Source organism: Cyprinus carpio, chromosome B12, assembly GCF_018340385.1.
Source record: "Cyprinus carpio isolate SPL01 chromosome B12, ASM1834038v1, whole genome shotgun sequence".
Lineage (NCBI taxonomy): Eukaryota > Metazoa > Chordata > Actinopteri > Cypriniformes > Cyprinidae > Cyprinus > Cyprinus carpio.
The window spans coordinates 16,152,429-16,173,538 of record NC_056608.1 but is presented as its reverse complement, the minus strand read 5'-3'; the positions used below and the strand labels follow the sequence as shown (position 1 = coordinate 16,173,538).

General features: G+C 39.0%; 1 protein-coding gene across 1 annotated transcript; it reads right to left on the bottom strand.

Annotated features, from left to right (window-relative positions):
* Positions 1 to 3,507: 3,507 nt before the first annotated feature.
* On the bottom strand, positions 3,508 to 11,400 carry valopb (vertebrate ancient long opsin b). The gene is made up of 5 exons (XM_042735650.1): positions 10,533 to 11,400; positions 8,952 to 9,162; positions 7,506 to 7,623; positions 6,686 to 6,974; positions 3,508 to 4,779 (listed from the first exon to the last, which is right to left on the bottom strand). The coding sequence occupies exons 1-5, from the start codon at positions 10,900 to 10,902 to the stop codon at positions 4,583 to 4,585; spliced, it is 1,185 nt and encodes a 394-aa protein (XP_042591584.1). The 5' UTR covers positions 10,903 to 11,400; the 3' UTR covers positions 3,508 to 4,582.
* Positions 11,401 to 21,110: the final 9,710 nt, after the last annotated feature.

Below are 21,110 nucleotides of genomic sequence, written 5' to 3'. Positions count from 1 at the left end.
AATGGAACGTTATACATTATTTCATGGCTCTGTGGAAAAGGCTACTTGATTCTGATTGGTCACCTGATGCGTTCGATGTTCAGATATTTCCTAATATTAAAGTCTTTCTATAATACACAAGGATGGACGAAGATGAAAACAGGGCTGTGAAGGATCTACTTGAAGTCTTTACAATGGCACACATTGTAGAAGGATTCTATAACCCATATTTTTCATAACTCATAATAACACAAAACTATGTTTCTGTTTTTTCAGAAAGATGTTTTATTAGTTGAACAATAGGTATGCTATGTTGTTTAACAACTGTACAATCCATTGAACGTATTGCACTTCTATGTCTCTAAGCCTCATTTTCATTCTCATTTTTCTGTCAAAAAGTAAATATGGTGCTATACCCTGAATAATGTCTATACTCGCCATGGTCCATGGCAACACTATATCTCGTGGAGTTCATGACACAGTTTTCAGCTAAATATGGAAAACTTTTTGATGCATTTTGCTTGTTCATTCACATGAAAATAGTGTTTTGGAGGGCCTGAAAAGGCAAACTTTTGAAAACAAGTTTCAAAGTGCAAGTTTTTGAAAACGATACCATTATAATATCTGTGTAAACTACAAAAACACACTTTTAATTTTAAACTAACTTATGTGCATCTACTATCGAATATTTCAGGAATATTAAGTTTGGCTAAATGCTGCTGACTCCTATGTTTTATGGATTGGAACTGCCATATATCTGTGCACATCTGAAGTTTAATTTTACCTCATATAAGACATTCCTGCACAGATTTAAAAGTGTGTTTATATAGGACAGATGTGCTTTTCCTCATATGGGGACCCCAAGGGCTGTTTCTGTGCATACAAGATGTTCTTAGTCTACCATAAAGAAAAAATAAATCAGTCTTTAGTTTTAAAAATCGTATTTGTTCTGCTTTGCGAGCTGATTACATGCTAAGACTACAAATCCCATTCCCATTTAATTGCTTATTAGGCAAAACAGATTTGTTTAATTTGATAAAGCGGCAATAAAGTCTGAAGTCTCATGTAAAATGCTATCTAGACCCTTAACACAACTCTCAATCATCTTAAATTTGAATCCCAGGCAACGCTGTTTTCCTTTTTGCAGATGATTTCAATAAAGTAGATACTGTGTGTTAAATGGCATGAAAAAAATACACACACGACATTCCACTACCTCCAAATGAAAGAGAAAATTGCAGAGAGTAATTAATTTCAAGTGAGCCCTACAGTCACCTCATTGGTGTTTGTGTAAACAGGCATGTTGGCCTCCTGACCAAGCTAAGCCTGTTCTTATCACATTGCTTTGGAGATTTCCTATTAGTAGTTCCCACCAAAAAAGTTCAACATGCCTGATGAATTGTAACTGCAGAGCACCTCCGGCACTGCAGATTTCTATAGCAAGAAATCTTGAAATTCACACCAATCTGAAACCTTCACAGAAGAATACAAGCTCAGAAAATTAACATAGAAATGAGACAAAGACATGGACAAAATTCAACATTTCAAGCAAAAACATTATGTAAAACCAAAATACCATAAGATTTTTCAAGAGTAATGTAGCCAGACATGTATTTATTTAGGTGGTTTGCTTGATATTCTGACAAAGGAAACAGAATCACTGGGTCATCATTCAAATGTAACCAAGCAAAGATTTCATCAAAAACAATTAAAGCAATTAAATAATTATTTTATGCTTTTAAAGATGCAATGTGAATCCAACCATATATGTTTCATTGTTTTGTCAGGCACATTTATAAGTGTGATTAAATCTATTGATATACCAGTCTCAAAACATTAATGTTTAACACACACACACACAAACTATCCCCTGAGGATAGTAACATGAATGTTTAACACACACACACATACACAAACACACACACAAAAACACACAAACAAACAAAAAAACACACACACACACACACAAACTATCCCCTGAGGATAGTAAACATGAATGTTTATGATGTATATGTCACATAAAAAATGTATATGCTATAGGGCATGATGTATTCACACAGCATGAGCTGTTTTAATGACTATATCACTGATACACATCAAGGGCTCAAAAGCACTGCAAAAATGTCAACTTTTAAACCCATCTACTTTAATCTTGAGGTCTTTGTAATTGTCATTGATCACACAGAATTGTGTGACATACTGTGCTAGGAATAATATTTGAAATCCAGTCGAATGCCTTGGAATGTCTGCTAATGCTTAAGGGGAAAGGTATCTTTGTTCAGAAGACATCTTTGTTCATGCCCACTTTCATCTGCTGTATGATGTAATATCCATTATTAAACTGAATTTTAAAACTTCTAGGATGAAATACATTTAATTAATATGTTTAGCTTCATTCAAATCTATTAATAAACAACTTATTTTACCATAAGTTCTGAGTTGACATAAACTGATAAAAACATTACAATAATCCACAAGTAATCTTCATGACAATCATGATCCATCAATTAACAGCTACATGTTTTTAATAAACAAATCCATTATTAAGGCGTTATTAACTTCAAACTGTTGCTTCTGCCTAAAGATGAGTCCTATAAACATTGTTTTCTCCAGTGAAAAAGTTGTCTCGTCTGAATCAGGAGAGAAATATGCATAGATCAAACAGTCCAAAACTGTGCTGAACAGCTATGTAGGTTGATTTTGATGTGATAGGACAACAGGGGATGGAATTGTTTACTGAAGGAAGTGTTATTATGGATTATAGACTGGAATTTTGGCCAGGAGTGACAATTTGACATTAAAATGATGGATTTGTTTATTACAAACATGCAACTTTCCACTTCAGAAGAAGTTAATAATGGACTAGAGTTGAGTGGATAACTTGTTGATTATTGTGATGCTTTTATCAGCTGTCTGGACTCTCATTCTGACGGCACTTATTCACTGCAGAGGATCCATTGGTGTGCAAGTGATGTAATGCTAAACATCTGATGGCCTGAGTGTATACGTTTTAAGTATTGTTTTTTTTTTTGTTATCTATTCCTTGAAGATTCAAGGCCAAAATTGTTCACCTCCTCTGACTTTATACTTCATGAGTAAGAACAAGCATGGTGTTGATAAATCTTCTTCTGTGCTCTGATACTTGGTTACTCTCACTACCCAGGGTGATAACAAACCATGGCCAGGAGAAATTTAATTCAGAGGTTTTCATTTACCAGTCTGATGTTAAAAGAGTGCTTCTGAGCTTAAGGGAACAGCACTTAACATTCATCTTAAAGATTCTGTTATTTCAGGTTCTCTGTGTGATATAAAAATATGAATAAACACATTGGATTTGCCACAGTACTATGTATGTGTGTGTGTGTATATATTATATATATATATGTGTGTATATATATATATATATATATATATATATATATATATATATATATATATATATTCTATATATATAACATTTTAAAAATCATATTAAATTCACAATGTGCCTTTGTGTTGCACTATAATAAGTAGTGACCACTCTGGAAAGTTATTGCAGGTTGTTTTATTAGTGTTCTACAACATTGACATGTTTTAAAAATACATTTTAAAAATCATATTAATTGAAATATGACACCAAATCTAAATGACTCCAAGACATTGAAAAACGATACATAAGTAAAACATTACTATGCATGCCACAGACAAACATCAATATCAGTATTCAGTTTGGAAAGAAATTGTGAACAAACAATGAACATTATGGCCTAAGACATTCAGACAGTTCATTCAAACTCACACGCAATCATATACCAAAGTGTACATAGGCTACTAAATTAATACAGATTGATAAACACTCTTGCTTCATTAAACCTTCCAAAACAAGACTGCAAATTCAACAATAGACAAGAAACTTAATTGTCAGATGAGGATGTTAATTGCATGGTTTATTACTATATTGCAAAGCAGATACCCTGCCAAACCTGTTTGACCCGTTAGTTCACTAAATGAATTGTTATGGTATCATTCAGTTTGTGTAAACATGCACTAGAATGACCGTCTTTGGTCAGGTTTAGATTTTGTGATACAGAGCAGCTCATCAATGTCCGTTTTAAAACAGTGGTCCAACCAGAAGAAGCTGGGGGAGGAGCAAACATCACAAGCTGAGTGATTATTTTATATTTGAATGATTATAAAATGAAAGTCAGTATTCTGACCTGAAAGCTATTGCAGTATTATAGTATTTCATTTCAATTGCCATTAAAACAAACAAACAAAACATCCCCACTGGTACTAGTGTGCAATCAGCTATATACTGTAGTGAGAGGAGATAGATCAAAAGAACAAAAATCATACGTTCAGAGGACTGTATGGAAATGTATTGCCTGCCTCCTTCATGTTTATGTAAGGTTATATCGCAATACCGACAAGTACACAGTACGCCAAGACTGCAAATCACCACAACATAAAGAAATACGAACAACAAACAAGGAACGTGTGAAAACACAAACACAACATTCTAACATATGCATTCCAATAGAGGTAACGACTGTAGGATTTATGCTTTAGTTAGACAACAGGTTAGATTTAAGGTATACATTTATTCAGACAGACTAGTCCTTCTCTACAAAGGACACACTCGACTATCCGATAAAGGGAGCTGCTTTGGGCCTTCATCCCCCGACTCTTCCTCTTCATCCTCACTCTTCTCCATGTTGCACACGGACATAGGCACGCGAGCTGCAATGGTGGACATCTCTCCAAGGTGACTCTCTGCTGTGGCAGTGATGGCCCCTTTGTCTGATGTCTGGTTCAGATTGGCATAATACACATCCTTAACATATACAAAAAATCATCTACACAATACAAATAAGTGTCAGGGTTCTGTCACTTCTGTCAAATTCCAATAAGAATCATGGTCTTTTTCCATATCAAAGATATCACACACACCCTACAAATAAAATGTGCAATTTTAATTATGCTATTAAATATATTTGTTATGAACTCAAAACGCAAAAGAAACACTTTGATTACAATTTACAGTCTCTGTGCCACCATGTAGAGATTTGTTTTCAGTAGTTAGACCTTTGAACAACTTCTGCATTGAAACGAGGAAAAGGTCATTAAGCAAGAAGTATTCTATGTAAAAACAAGGACATTTTGACCTTAATTAAAGCAGATAAGGTCATGAGAAGTAAATATATTCATTTCCTCAAGGTTTTGGTTGGACTGGATGAAAATGAGGTACCATGGGTAATTATAATACCAGCTACTCTCTTGGTCAAATTTGTAATGCAGAGAAACACTATGGTCGGTATACATTTACAGAATAATACAAGCAGTAAATGTAAAAAACATTAAAAAAAAAATATTGTTTATTGTTAGTTCATGTTACCTAATGCATAATAACTAACATTTGAAACTGAGAATTATATTTTTTATTATACCAGGACAACTGAAAAAGTCTCAAATCTAGCCGTATATGTTATATTTCAAATCTATCAACTCTATATACGATCCATGTCAGAAAAGACTGACAATCAACTTTGCATTCTTATTGAATACACTAAATAACAGCAAACTTCAATAAAAAACATGCCAATTTTTTGTAGGATTCTCCATATGCTCAAGAGCTCTTGCGATAACCAAACAAACACAATGCAGCATTACTGATGCTATATAAACCATCCCTATTCTCACTCTTGACTGTTTGTTCTCGTGTCTCTATAATGTAGTTTGTCTCTCTCTCTCTCACATCGCAGAAATTTGCAACCCTGTGACCCTTGACCTGAATTTATTCTGGGAACAGCTGGGAAAGAATTGGGTTAGTTCTGGAAGATGTGCACAGCTCAAGGGGTCCAGCAGCCTCCACTCCAAACCACCTGGGACCCACATCCTAGGGGTGGTCATCAGAGTCACATGACTACAAAAAATCACTGCTTCGCCCTTTACATCAAACGGCACACTACAGGGACACTTAAGAGAAATCTCCTTCTACGAGCTTAATGTATATGTAAAAAAAAAAAAAAAAAATCATGGAGCAACTGTGCTAACTGTATCACTCCTCTGAGAATACAGAACATCTTTAAAATGAAAATAGTCATAGGTTTAAACCATTGTTAACCCAGGACAACATAGCAATTGAATTGTAGGACCTAAGACTTAAGGAAAGCTATAGGCACCCAAACATTTCCTGAGGTGGATTTATAACTCGAGAGATATACAACAGTTTTCTATGGGAATACAAGGAACATAATGAATTTTAACATTAAATTTGAATATATAATACACCTTTGAACTAAGAAAAATGGAATCTCCTCAACCAAAACTGTCAGAGTAAAGAGCATCAGATGTCTGTGATTTGTCGCTGACATATGATGAAAGAAAAAAAGTGTAGAAGTTCACACCACCTGCTCATGCAATGGCTTTTCTAGGAAAGCACAGTCAATTCTGACAAGACAGAAAATATAACTAAAAACTAAAATACTAAAATAACCATTTCCCATGTCGCAATAATTACTGAATGATGTTTCCTGCAAGAAAAAGGAAATATAGTCTGATAGATTTTCTATTCACATTTTATTTAAAAAAAAATCCTTATGTGTTTAGGTGAGTTTGTTGTTTAATTTAATAAAAAATACAAATCGATTTTTATATAAAACACAAAAGCCTCTCATCAGATTTTTTTCTCAGAGTGGCACCCTAAACTTTTTTAATAAAATGTGTATGTGATCCGAAAATGCCAGATAAGGATAAAAAAAATTGCAAAGACATACCTGCTTATTCATGAAGACATAGATGATGGGATTGTACACAGCTGCAGTCTTTGAGAAGAAGGCCGGTATTGAGCCCAGGCGAGGATCAATATGAATTGTGGGACAGGCTGTGACAGTAATTGAGAATGCTGCATATGGTGTCCATCCAACCATGAACGCAACTATCATTACAATGACCATCCTCACCACCTCTCGGTCAGGCTTACGCGCATTACCCAGCCTTCCATGAGTGTTCGACACCTATTAAACACATTAGAGTTCTAAAATTAAATGCAGTCCAAGAGTAAGTTAACATCAAATGTTATTGTACATTAGGCACACCAGACAGAACCTCAAAAGCTTCTCTGTTGTTTTGCCAGTTTTATTTAGTTTTTGGTAATACTGTACAAACTATATACAATTCATTACAACATTAATAAATGCATTAACTCACATTAACTAACAATGAGTAATATATTGTTACAGTATTTATTCCTCTTTGTTAAAGTTAGTTAATAACAATACTGTTCACTGTTCACCTTAATAGGCATAATTCTTGATTTTAAAAATGTATTAGTTAATGTTGGAATCAACATTACTTAAGATGGGGGGTTTTTTTTAATGCTTTAGAATTTAATTTTTTAATTTAATAGATAAATTAAGTTACTAAATAAAAATAAATAAAAACAAAACCTCAAAGTAAAACCAAACCAATTTCACCCACCCTTTCTATTCATTTATATCTGCTACAAAACAAAAAAATGAATATCAACATGAGAGTATATTACCAACCTTTCTGAGTTTCTGCATAAGTTTGCCATAGGAGATAATGATAACACCAAGAGGAAGGATAAAACACGTAACGAAAAAGGTGATGATGTAGGTGTGGTCGTAGTAATCAGTTGAGTACCTTAAAAAAAACAGAGACTTTAGACCTCCTCAATTTTCCCTATAAGTCATCTGGCAGGTACTTTTGGTGTGTTCAAGTCATGTCAGAAAAAGATCATATTTACAAGTTGAATGCACATGATTGGCACCACAAATTTGTTATTACAAGTGGAAAATATTTCTTTAAACCCCAAATTTCCATGTTGAGGCTGTGTCAGTGAGAAAATATTTCAGCCACAATGGAAGCAGTCTGTATTTATGGTAACTTTGTTCAAATTATTTATTTACAATAAAACTAGCATAATTGGATGTACAAAATATGACAGCATCATGCAGTATCTTCATAAATCAAATATAAAGATAAAAAAGCAAAAACACACCTTATGCACATTCTTTATTTATAACTTTTTTAAAATTGAGTTCATTTTTTTGGAGTTTACATGTGAATTTTTTTAGGAACATCACCATCTTGCTCCGACTAAAGTGACTTGGATGCACTTGATTTCATAATAACGACTTCCCAACTAATAAATACAAACTTCCCAGGAGGACTTGAACACACCATTTGAGCACAAAAATGTGCGTGGATAATAATGAGTTGTGCACAAATCTTTAACAGAGCACATGTGCATGTTTTACAGTTGCATAATATGCTTGGTGTGCTTTGTGAAGAGCTTTGTTTGGTCCAAACAAACATTGCCTTGAGCTTGCAGGTGCTTATTACTGAATTATGTTGCAGTGTCAAAATTTGGATCACTGAGACTGAATAGAAACTAAAATTTACAAACGTACATTTCCTATTTAGCTGTCAGAACACTCACCTGCAGAAACTACACTACTCTATTGAACATCAACATGGATGCAACTATGCATCACAGTGGTAAAAATATTCCCCATCCTTGGTCTTCTCTGTGTCAGTGTGCATTCCCTATTCAATTGTTTGTGCACTGTTTGCGTTCCAAGGCCAAGGCCAAACCATAGCCACAGCCACAAATGTTTTGTACCAGTCTCTTGAAAGCAATTTTTCAGCTGATGGCTGCATGGCATCAGCCTTGGGTTTATAAGTGGTTTCCTTTTTTTCTGTCACAACATAACACACAGGAAGAAGCCTTGACTTTAACTCCTTGTCTGATTCCAAATGATGCCACTTTAAGGAACATGTGCAAGGCACATTATTCATCAATAACGTCATATTGTGGATGTTGTTCTCTTCATACATGGCCATGACAGACAAACACAGATAGAGACTGAAAGACTGAGAGCGAGAGAGGAGCAAATAATAAGTAAACAGAGAGAGTGGATGAAGAAATGAAGGTAGGCAGATTCAGTGGAACCGTATTTTGAGCTCACCAGTTAGGTTCACAGGTGGTACCAATTTTGCTGACTGTATAACTGTTCCAGCCAAAAACTGGTGGGATTGTCCAGATGAAGGAGAAGGTCCAAACGAAAACAAGACCCAAAGCTGCATGCTTGACTCCAAGCCGGACATTTTTCAGAGGACGGCAGATCACAAAATAACGCTCAAATGCCAAGATTGCTAAAGACCACAAAGCCACAATCCCTAGAAACCAAGAAAGTACACCCATTATTACTGTGCTGAGTCAGTAATATAATATGTACCTGTACTGACATTTAACAAGACATTAAAACAGAAGTTCTGTGTAATTTTGACTGTTAAAATGAATTCGTAAGATTCCATGGGATACAAGTACAAATAATGGATGTTTACTGCAGGGAGCGACAACTCCTCAAGTTCAAACAAGACCCTGATTACCTGATTGCATTTTGAAGCCATTAAGCCACCACATAAGAAAAATCATGCTTTGGTGAAGATAAAAATTCTAAATGATGAGATAAAAAGTTGACTTTTGTCATCATTTCAACTTTATATCTCACAAGAATGATTTTGCATTTCATAATTTCTACTTTTTATGCCATAATTATAATTTAGCAAAGCAACAGAAGAAATTGGCTGATTAGTAAAACAAAGACAATATGCTTGAAATAGCTAGATAGCTAGATAGTATCCTTTTTTTTAGGTTACTAGTACTCTTTAATTACCTTTTAATTATTAAAATTTAATTGCCTACTTCAGGGTGTTTCCCTGCCTATGGCCTAAAATGCTGGGATTGAATCTAATATAACTAAAACCCTGTGGTTTGGAAAATGAACAGATGGAGGAAAATAGATTAACATTTATTTATATATTTATATAATATATTTGTATATATTATATAATTTATTATATAATATTTATTTCTATAATTGGTCTACTACAATTTCTATAGTAACCACAAATGTACGATTGGTTTACTATAGTAACCAAATTTCCCTTTGGCAAATTTTAACCATTATATTTGTTGTAAAAAAAAAAAAAGTAATAGAAATTATAAATAATCTGACAAAAAAAAAAAAAAAAAAAAAAATAAATATATATATATATATATATATATATATATATATATTATATAATACACATATATATATATATATATATACACATATATATATATAGTCACTATCCCAACAATTACACTAGACAAAATCCAAACAACTAACAAATACAAATTGAAAATTACATTTCCCTTTGTTACTAGTCACTATCCCAACAAGTACTGGTGACAAATTGCACGTTACTAACAAATATACTGGGATAATTACTGGTAGGTAGTAAATAAGAAATAAAACTAGTATTTAAAGAATAAAACTATAAAAGACACCAGCAACAAGTAAAATACATACCACAACAAAACAGAATAGCAAATATATACGATTTGTTTTCAACAATAGAATTGTCACTGGGAGTGGCTAGTAGCAAAGGAGTGTGTACTAATAAATAAATACAATAAATTGTATCATTAACCTAACGTGTACTATTTCGTTTAAAGTAATAAATGTTACACGTCTTGGTATAGTTATATAATAACTCACCGAAATAAGTGACAGCGAATCCCTCGAGCACACACGCCCAGACGCCCAGGAAGAAGTAACCTCGTGCATTAGTTAGAAAACTTATAGTGCCTCCTGTCAGCGAAACTAGAAAATCAGCAACAGATAAATTAACAATGATGTAATTTAACGGTTTCCTTAACTGCTTGAATCTAAACGTCACAAGCATAACGGTGAAGTTCTCTGTTAAAGACAGTGAAGTCACTATGAACATCAGACAGGCGAGGAAAGTGTAATTCCAGGGCGCAACAGACTTGAGGGGACCCGAGAACGGATCGTCCGGTGTTGTGATGTCGGTAGACTCGGTGACCGAAGACCCAAACGATTCCATGACAGCGATTAGGGCGGGCATTGGGATGAAAAAGATCAGGAAAAATTCTTCAAATCATCACTAGGGAGCTGCTTGAAAATCCAAGACAGGTGTTTTTATACTAACAGACAGAATGTGCGCAGTGCAAAAATAATTCTAATAATTCAAGCACACACAAACATAAATAAGTGTAAAATAAATGTGTGTTGTATATGTTTACTTATTATTTATTTATTTTTAATTTTCGAAATATTTCAATTTTTTCTAGTAATGCAGTCCACTCGAGGAGGCAGAAGTCCAAAAGAGCGCCTTTGCGTAAAGGTTGCAATTAAATGCCACAGGTCTGCGCGCTTTGCTTCCACAGTTGAGCATAAGCATGTTCATGCTGTTCTCCTTTTTATATGCAGCCTGTCAGCATGGCCATCTCAATCCCTCGAGGTAATGAGAAAAGTCCTTTTCCAAGTTTACCGAGACATTTCAGAGGGGCGTCACGCGCTTTGCTGTCTTAAAGGTGCACGCAGTCGTTTTTGCTAATGAAAAAGTTTTATAAATACGGTAGGCTACCTTTAAAAAAGGTAAGAAGTTTCCAGGCATATTACTCGTCTAGAACAAGCTAGAAGAAAAGGCTATTTTATTCTAAATGGAGCGGGTTGCCCCCTCATGGGCATCTTCATATTTATATCACGTGACCAGTTACAGTCATTACAACCAAAGGTGCGAAAATGGGGTATGCAATAGGATATGCACCTCAAAGGAGTGCAAGTGCAACTCAAAATCAATCCATCAGATGGCAGGCTCCTGCTCTGTCTACAAAACAGTTCTTCCTTAGCTTTGATTATAGTTTTAAAAGAAAAGTTCACTCAAATATTAAAATTGGCTAAGAATTTACTCACCCTCAGGCCATTTAAGATGTAAATGAGTTTATTTCTTCATCAGAACAGATTTGGAGAAATTTAGCATTACATAACTTGCTCACCAATGGATCCTCTGCAGTGAATGGGTGCCGTCAGAATGAGAGTCCAAACAGATGATAAAAACATCACAATAATCCTCAAATAATCCACATGACTGCATTCCATCAATTAACCTTGTGTGAAGTCAAATGCTGCATGTACGAAACAAATCCATCATTAAGGTGTTATAAGTTTAATAACTCCATAATAATGCTTCCTCTGGTGAAAAACTCCATCCCATGTTGACCACTCACATCAAAATCTACCGACATATTTAAAATATTTTAGCCGTTTTCACTTGTAAATGGTACTTGTTCTATGCATATTTCTCTCCTGATTCAGACAAGACTTTTACACTGGAAATATAAAGTAAAGGTCAAAAGTTTGGAAACATTACCTATTTTTAATGTTTTTGAAAGAAGTCTCTTCTGCCATCAAGCCTGCATTTATTTGATCAAAAATACAGAAAAATAGTAATAATGTGAAATATTATTACAACTTAAAATAATAGTTTTTGATTTGAATATACTTTAAAAAATAATTTATTCCTGTGATGCAAAGCTGAATTTGTTTCAGCATATTACTCCAGCCTTCAGAGTCACATGTAACATCCAGTCTATCACATGATCATTTAGAAATCATTCTAATATTGTGATTTAATTATGAGGTTTGAAAACAGTCTGCTGTCTAATAAATAAAAGGTTAAAAAGAAACTTTTATTCAAAATAAATAACAAAATTCTAATAATATATATTCTAATAATATATTTTCTTTACTATCACTTTTTATCAATTTAACCACCTCCTTGCTGAATAAAAGTATTGATTTTATTTTTAAAAAAAAGAAAGAAAAAAATTACTGACCCCAAATTACTGACCAGTTGGATATTGTTATTACAAAATTTATATTTTAAAAACATAGCTTCTTTTTTTTTTTTTTTTTTTACTTTTTATTCATCAAAGTATCCTAAAAAAGTATCACATGTTCTGAAAAAATGTTAAGCAGCAGAACTGTTTCCAACTTTGATAATGAATCATCATATTTCTAAAGGATTTCTAAAGGATCATGTGATAATGATCCTAAAAATTCAGCTTTGCATCACAGAAATAAATGATAATTTAAAGTATAATAAATTTAAAAACAATATATTTAAATTGTAATACTATATATCACAATATTACATTTTTTTCTGTATTTTTGATCAAATAAATGCATATACATTTTCACTGCAATATTATTGACTAAAGATGATATTCATCTGAAAGCAAAGGTTTGAAATGTCTTAATAATGTTTTCACTGCAATATTATTGACTAAAGATGATATTCATCTGAAAGCAAAGGTTTGAAATGTCTTAATAATGGATTTGTTTCACACAAACATGCATCTTTTCACTTCACAAGATGTTAACTGATGGTCTGGAGTGGTGTGGATTACTTGTGGATTATTGTGATGTTTTTATCAGCTGTTTGGACCTTCATTCTGACGGCACCCATTCACTGCAAAAGGATCCACTGGTGAGCAAGTGATGTAACGCTACATTTTTACAAATCTGTTTTGATTAAGAAAGAAACTCATCTACAACTTGGATGGCCTGATAGTGAGTAAATGTTCAACAAATCTTAATTTTTGTGCAAAGTTTCTCTTAGTAAAAAAATTTTCAGTTTTAAAAACTAACTGCATATTTTTGATCTGCTGAATATTTTGACATGAGAGATTATACGATGAAAGTATGTCAAAATGATCTTCTACCATAGATAATGTCTGAAATGGCTCCTTTTCCTGCCTCAAACTGACAAGAGTGAAAATACCATGAGTGATTCATCTGCTACAAGATCAAACCGCATAATTAGCTGTGCAGATTTCCTAGAAAGAAATAAAGGAAAGTAGGAAAATGCAAGAGACTGAGATCATATCCAGTACACAAGTGTCTTGTCTGTAACATTTCTTACTGTCATTCCTATTCAGATGCTTAGAAACACATTGCCACAGCCCTTGCATGTGTAAGCAATTTATGCATCCTATGAGGATTAATCAACACTATAGAATGTGAAATAGATTTACTTGCAACCACAGGCATGACAGGAAAATAAAAGTGTTTAATTGTTTAGACTAATTGCTATTTACTGGAAAGAAAGGGTCGATTGATCATGAGCAAGTTTAATTAACTTGAGTAAGGTCCATCTAAGTAGTGCAAGGTTGCTTTGAGTATGGATCTCTTTTTTTGATGATAGATTATGTTTGTGTGTGTGTGTGTCTGCCACAGTCATTGACTTTTTTGATTTCCATTGATGCTAATTTCAGTCCGTGCCTAGTCGCTTAGTGACGTGCCCAGTTGAGTCATACATGTCTCTGGACAATTTAACACATAATGGGACACGTCAAGAAAGCTGTCTGATTTATTTTTTATTTTTTTTGCACGGCTGCAGATTCTTGGTAGTGGTGGCATTAAAATGACCCTAGTCCTGCTGAGCAGTTAAATGTTCTCATTTACCTTGGACCCTCTTATCAGTATTCTGACTCTGGCTCACCATAGTAGATGACAGGCTGTCCATCATATTGTCAGGAAATCACCGTCACAGCCACCTCCATTATCACCGTCACCTGGTCCCAATCACCGGAGTACTGATCACCTGCACCTGCACTCAATAACCCTCCTCGGTATAAAGCCACCATCACTTAAGTACTTTGGTTTCCAGTCTAATGTTTATTTCACTGAACTGTTTCCAGACTCCTTGCAAACTAGCCTGTGCTTACACTGTCTCCAGAACCTCTGATGTTTCTCCTTTGTTTTTCTCCTAGGCTCCTGGTCATTGTCTCAGTGTCCAGTGATCGCTCACCTCTGCCTGGCTCTTGCCCATTGGACAGTGACTCTCTTCTTCCATTCAACCAGTTCATTCAATAAACCCTGTCTACTTACTAACCTCTCTCTGTGCCCCTGATTTGTGACTCATATAAGCACAACCTTCTTAATACCAGCACTTTTAAATTGTGGCATTAACATGATGCTCTGGTTAATGGATTGTTGTGATGTCTGGAACTGACCCTGAGTGATTTCTTACTACTTCTTGTTTTCCGCTTTTTTTGTGGTGGCATTTATGTGATAAGAGGTCTGCTAATTTTATAGCTTTGCGGTTGTCACATAAAACAAAACAATTGTAGCTTAATGGTACTGCACAAGTATAACATAACCTTTACAAATCCAAGCGACATTAATTGAGCAGAAGCCGTATTGAAGCCATGAGCGAGCTGAGTGCAAGAATTTCTGTAAACACAGTGATTGTCAGTCAACCTTTTCCACTGCAGAATCATTACACATACAATCCACAGTTGGTTGGCCTTTCTGCCATGAAGATGAAAAATGTCAACCCATCATCCAGGAAGACGATTGATTGAAATCTTATTATTTTGTGAATTCCTGTCGACTTAATAAACGGATACAAACCAATCACAAAAGTGATTATTTCTTTGACCAGAAGGTGTGATACAAGGTCCTATTATAGAAAACTCCATTCATGATGAGCAGTTCAGACTGAGGATAAACGGATTGATAGGATGGGGTATATTTAGCACAGATTCAATGTTCGAAACAGTTCTTGGAAAAATGTTAAGAGCTCAGATGTTGTTATAATCACCATGCGGAACTAGGCAGCCATCCTTCCAGGGACCCCATCTGCCCCCCCACCCCCCCAGCCCTAAATCGCCCCTTCCCATCTGCCTCATTCTGCCCCCAGCTTTCTTCCGATGTCTCTCTGTATCTAACCAAGTTAACTTAAGAAATGGCTGAAGCTAATTTAATCATAATAATATAAAAGCTGTGAAACACTTGGTAGTGTTGGTTTTTCACTTTGGTGTGACATGCTGTTCTGCATTTACAGTACATCTGTTGTTAACAGTATTTATTCAAGTATTATACACGCAGTTTTACCACATATTATTTGAGAGATTATATTCGTACTTTTAAAAAGTATTTTATACCACACTAAAATTTTTAAATAAAACTAAAGACAACATTGTGACCAGTGTTGGGGTAACGTATTATTACAAGTAATGCGAGACAGAGGCACTTCCTTCAGCCTGAGGCTTATTCATTTCACTTTTGATGAGAAAGGGTCTTTACAGTTACCAAAAATATAACTTTTGGTTTTTTTTTATTAAAAATAAATAAGCAAGCCTGGTTTGGGTGACAAAAAGTAAGGCAAAGGTAACATAACATTACTTTCCATAAAAAGAGTAACTAAGTGATGCAATTAGTTACTTTTTTATGGAGAAACGCAATACTGTTATGCATTATTTTTAAAAGTAACTTTCTCTAACACTGATTGTGACAGTGAAAAACTTACAGACCTCAAAAATATACGTTTCCTTATTGATCCCTATAGATTTTAATTTAAGAGTCTGCTAAAAAAAATATAGATTTCTTATACGTCAACAAAACAAGAATAGACTTGTACGTATTGATGTACTAATATTTGGCATTCCTCATTTAGATTAATTGGGTTATCTGGACTATTTGGTTTACATAAGTTGTTTAATTTATATTTGTTTTAGCTTGTTAGACAATGAATCATCTCAAACAGTGGAGCATGATCAGTAAGTGGTAAAGCATGAAGGTTCCTTCTTAACTGTCTTTGTCTGGCTGTTGGAAGAGCAAAGGTCAGCAGATTCCAGGGGCACATGTTTTTCCCAACCAACCTCAACTGTTGTGCTTTTGTCACGACACGCACACAGACAGGTAGATCCAAAAGCAGTATGGTTTATTGGGGTGATCCAAATCTCATTATCAGCCAGGCAAAGGTCAAAATCCAGGTAATCCGTCCAAAACAAGAAACATAGACAACATCAGAAACACAAAAAACCAGGGAACCAGAGGAAAACGCAGGGTGACATTCAACAAGGGGACTCCGTCCCAATGACAGAACAACCAGGGTATTTATACACAGGTGCAAACAATGTAAGTGGTGACAGCTGAATACAATGAACAGTGATGAGCAGCTAAGGCTAGTGGGAAATGAAGTTCTGAAGGGGGTGACAATAAGGGGAAGTGAGACCTCCTAGTGGACACCCAGGGATACACAAACCAGACACCGTGACACTACCCCCCCTCTAAGGAGCAGCTTCTAGATGCTCCTCAGAACAAACCAAACACAAAAACAAAGAGACCAGGAGGGAGGTGGACTGGTGGAGGCAGAACAGGGGGAGGGATGGCGGGCCAGGCCCGTGTAGGGGAACTGGGACCGGCGCAGCGATGGCTCCCCTGGTAGCCCAGGTGGCTTGGTCAGATCAGGGGGCCATGGTGGACCCGAAAGTTCAGGGGACCACGAGGGACCAGGCAGTTCAGGTGGCCACGGTGGACCCGAAAGTTCAGGGGACCACGAGGGGCCAGGCAGTTCAGGTGGCCACGGTGGATCAGTCCATTCTCGTTGTGCAGACGGCCAGGGAGGAATTCGCCATTTGAGTGGCCCGAACGGAACCTGCCAATCGGGGAGCCAGTAAGGAGCAGGCTGTGGCGATGGCCAGGTCACGGCATTGGGAACGGCATCGGGAACGGCCTCGGACAAGGGCACCGCCTCGGGAACGGCCTTGGACACGGGTATCGCCTCCGGAACCATCTCGGGCCCCGCATCGGCCTCCTGAACAGCATCGGGCACCGCCTCGGGAATGGCCTCAGGAACGGCCTCGGACAAGGACACCGCCTCGGGAACGACCTCGGCATCGGGCACCGCCTCAGGAACGGCCTCAGGAACGGCCTCAGGAACGGCCTCAGGAACGGCCTCAGGAACGGCCTCAGGAACGGCCTCAGGAACGGCCTCAGGAACGGCATTGGACAAGGACCCCCACCGCCTCGGGAACGGCCTCGGGAACGACCCTCGGGCTCGACCTCGGGCTCGACTTCGGGCACCGCCTCGGGAACGGCCCTTGGCATCGGGCACCGCCTCGGGAATGGCCTCGAGGAACGACACCGCCTCGGGAACGGCCTTGGACAAGGACACCGCCTCGGGAACGACCTCTGCATCGGGCACCACCTCAGGAACGACCTCGGCCTGCGCATCGGCCACCGCTCGGGAACGACCTCGGCCTGCGCATCGGGCACCGCCTCGGGCACGGCCTCGGCCTCCGGAACCAACTCGGGCACCGCCTCGGTCTCTGGAACAACATCGGGCACCGCCTCGACCTGCGGAACGGCATCGGGCACCGCCTCGGCATCGGGAACGGCATCGGGCACCGCCTCGACCTCCAGAACGGCATCAGGCACCGCCCTGACCTCCAGAACAGCCTCAGTCTCGGGCATTACATCGGGAACCGTCTCTGGCATCGGGCACCGCCTCGGCATCGGGCACCGCCTCGGCATCGGACATTGCATCGGGAACCACCTCGGCCACCGCCTCGGCATCAGGCACCGCCTCGGCATCGGGCACCGCCTCGGCAAACGGACATTGCATCGGGAACCACCTCGGCAACGGGCACCGCCTCGGGCACCGCCTCGGCATCGGACATTGCATCGGGAACCACCTCGGCCACCGCATCAGGCACCGCCTCGGCATCGGGCACCGCCTCGGCATCGGACAATTGCATCGGGAACCACCTCGGCAACGGGCACCGCCTCGGGCACCGCCTCGGCATCGGACATTGCATCGGGAACCTGCTCGGCCACCGCATCAGGGCACCGCCTCGGCATCGGGCACCGCCTCGGCAACGGGCACCGCCTCGGCAACGGACATTGCATCGGGAACCGCCTCGGCCACCGCATCAGGCACCGCCTCGGGCACCGCCTCGGCATCGGGCACCGCCTCGGCATCGGACACAGCCTCGGCACCGCCTCGGCATCGGGCACAGCCTTGGGCACCGCCTCGGCATCGGGCACAGCCTCGGGCACCGCCTCGGCCTCCAGAACCACCCTCGAGCCCCGCCTCGGGAACCTCGGGCACGTCCACCTGGACGACAGCGGCCCGCTCGGGAACGTCCTCCTGGACGGCAGCGGCCCGCTCGGGAACGTCCTCCTGGACGGCAGCGGCCCCGCTCGGGAACGTCCTCCTGGACGGCAGCGGCCCGCTCGGGAACGTCCTCCTGGACGGCAGCGGCCCGCTCGGGAACGTCCTCCGGGCTTGGAGGAACGGCTGATGCCTGTCTCCTCCTCCTGCGGCCCTCTATGATGGCGTGCCGGTGGCTCCTTTACGGAAAGACTCAGGCGTTGAGTCAACCATCTTGTGCTGTGGTGCTGGGGCCGGCGGCCATCCCGTGCTGTGGTGCTGGGCACGCTGAGCTGGCAGCCATCCTGTGCAATGGCGCTGGGCTGGCGGCCATCTTGCGCTGTGGTGCTGAACTGGTGGCCATCCTGGGCATTGGCGCTGGCTCAGCGGCCCGTGATGTGAACACTCCTGGGAATCTCCGGGATCTGGCACATCCTGGGAAAAGTAACTCAACAATGTCTCCGCGGCCATCTTGGGCTGTGGCGCTGGGCTGGCGGCCATCTTCGCTGGGCTGGCGGCCCTCTTGTGCTGTTTGTGCTGTGGCGCTGGGCTGGCGGCCCTCTTGTGCTGTGGCGCTGGGCTGGCGGCCCTCTTGTGCTGTGGCGCTGGCTCAGCCGATGTGACATTAACCCCCTTGGGAACATCTAGGATTTTGGACAGCATAGTAAAATAATCCAAAACCGTTTCCGTCGCCCTCTTCTCCGCAGACACAGTCTCGGCGGACGTGTGCCTCCTCCCCCTTCTCCGTTCGTGATGGAGAGACGGCGGCTCCGATCCGTCCCTCACGAGCCCAGGGTCGACGGGGGGCCATGGTGGAGAGCGATGCCGGACCTCCTCTCGACCACTCCCTCCTCCGCGACCTCCCCGGGTCCCACGGAAAACAACCAGGCGGGTTCCCTCAAACTCACTCCCTCTCTCCCGCTCGATGGCTGGGGGAGAATCCTCAAAAAAAACATATCGCTGGATCTAGGTTGGCCAGAGATACAAAAGGTTGTGTACGGAATGAAAATTTACTTCTGTCACGACACGTCACACAGACTCAAGGTAAAAAGATCTCAAAAAATTACAGTATTACTTAGTTACATTTTAACAGTGGGTGATCCAAAAATGGGACAGGCCAAGCGGTGTTGATCAGGGAGGGCCACAGGCAAAGGTATAACAATTAATCCAGCTATTTTAAACTCATTTAGGTAATCCAACCCTGTCCAGAACCGTCCTACAATTGCAAACCTAATTAAACATGAGACAACATCAGAAACACGAGCAAAAACTTAGGCAGGAACTCTCCAGGAGCAGGGTTGGACGCAGGGTACATGACAGCAGGGTTAGAACAACAAGGACTCCGTCTCAATGACAGAACAACCAGGGTATTTAATACACAGGTGCAAACAATGTAAGTGCAGACCAAATGCAGAAGCTTCATTGCTGAATACAATGAACAGTGATGAGCAGCTAATAATGGCTTAGTTGGGAATAAGAAATAAATGAAAAAAAAAAAAAAAATCAAAAGATTTTAAATGTGTTAAAATGGCGCAGTAGGTGTCAGCAAGTGAAGGGGGTGACAATAAGGGGAAGTGAGACCTCTAGTGGACACCCTTAGGTTCTGTTAGGGATACACAAACCAGACACCAAAATGGTGTGACAGCTTTGGTTATTTCTTGTAAAGAGTTTTACATTATAACACAACATCCTTTTAAAACATAATAAATTATTTAATTTATATTTGTTAATATGTATTTATTACAAACCTTTTTGCTTATGTCCGAGTTTTTTGTGAAAGCTGAATAGACTGATGTCATATAACACAACATCCTTTTACAAGATGTTGTACATCCATCTGTCATTAGATGGCGCCATATGTTAAATCTTTGCTCCTCATTACATAATATTCTACATTTGACATTAAATGGAAGGATATCCTCTGGGTGCATTAGTAATCAAGAAATCTGATGTGAAATTAATTTAACTTTTGTTACACTACAGTGCAGGTTCTCTTAATAGACACAAAAACTCCCACCAAACAAACCATATACACTTAAAACACATACACAATTCCACCAATATTTTTTAAATTATTCTGTTACTGTGTTAGTCATACAAAATTGCCTTTGGAATCAACGGGTTATTATTTTGCTATTTATTTAAAATGTGTATTTGTAAATGGCAATAGTTAAATCACCAAGTTTTCACCTCTGACTCAACAAAAAGCTGCACCCTGATTACCTCAATTTCCTTTTTATATTGAATGAACGTAAAAGAAATTAAAAACCAACAACCAACAAATAATAAATTATAAAGAAGAGAAATATGAACATACAACATTTATT

Bases quoted from the DNA above. Each gene is read 5' to 3' on its own strand.
- valopb (XM_042735650.1), bottom strand. From the start codon at position 10,902: ATGCCCGCCCTAATCGCTGTCATGGAATCGTTTGGGTCTTCGGTCACC. The intron at 7,624-8,951 runs GTGAGCTCAAAA...GTTTTTTTTAAG, and splicing joins ACCACCTGTGAACCTAACTG to GTACTCAACTGATTACTACG. The intron at 6,975-7,505 runs GTTGGTAATATA...TGTGTTTAATAG, and splicing joins TTATGCAGAAACTCAGAAAG to GTGTCGAACACTCATGGAAG.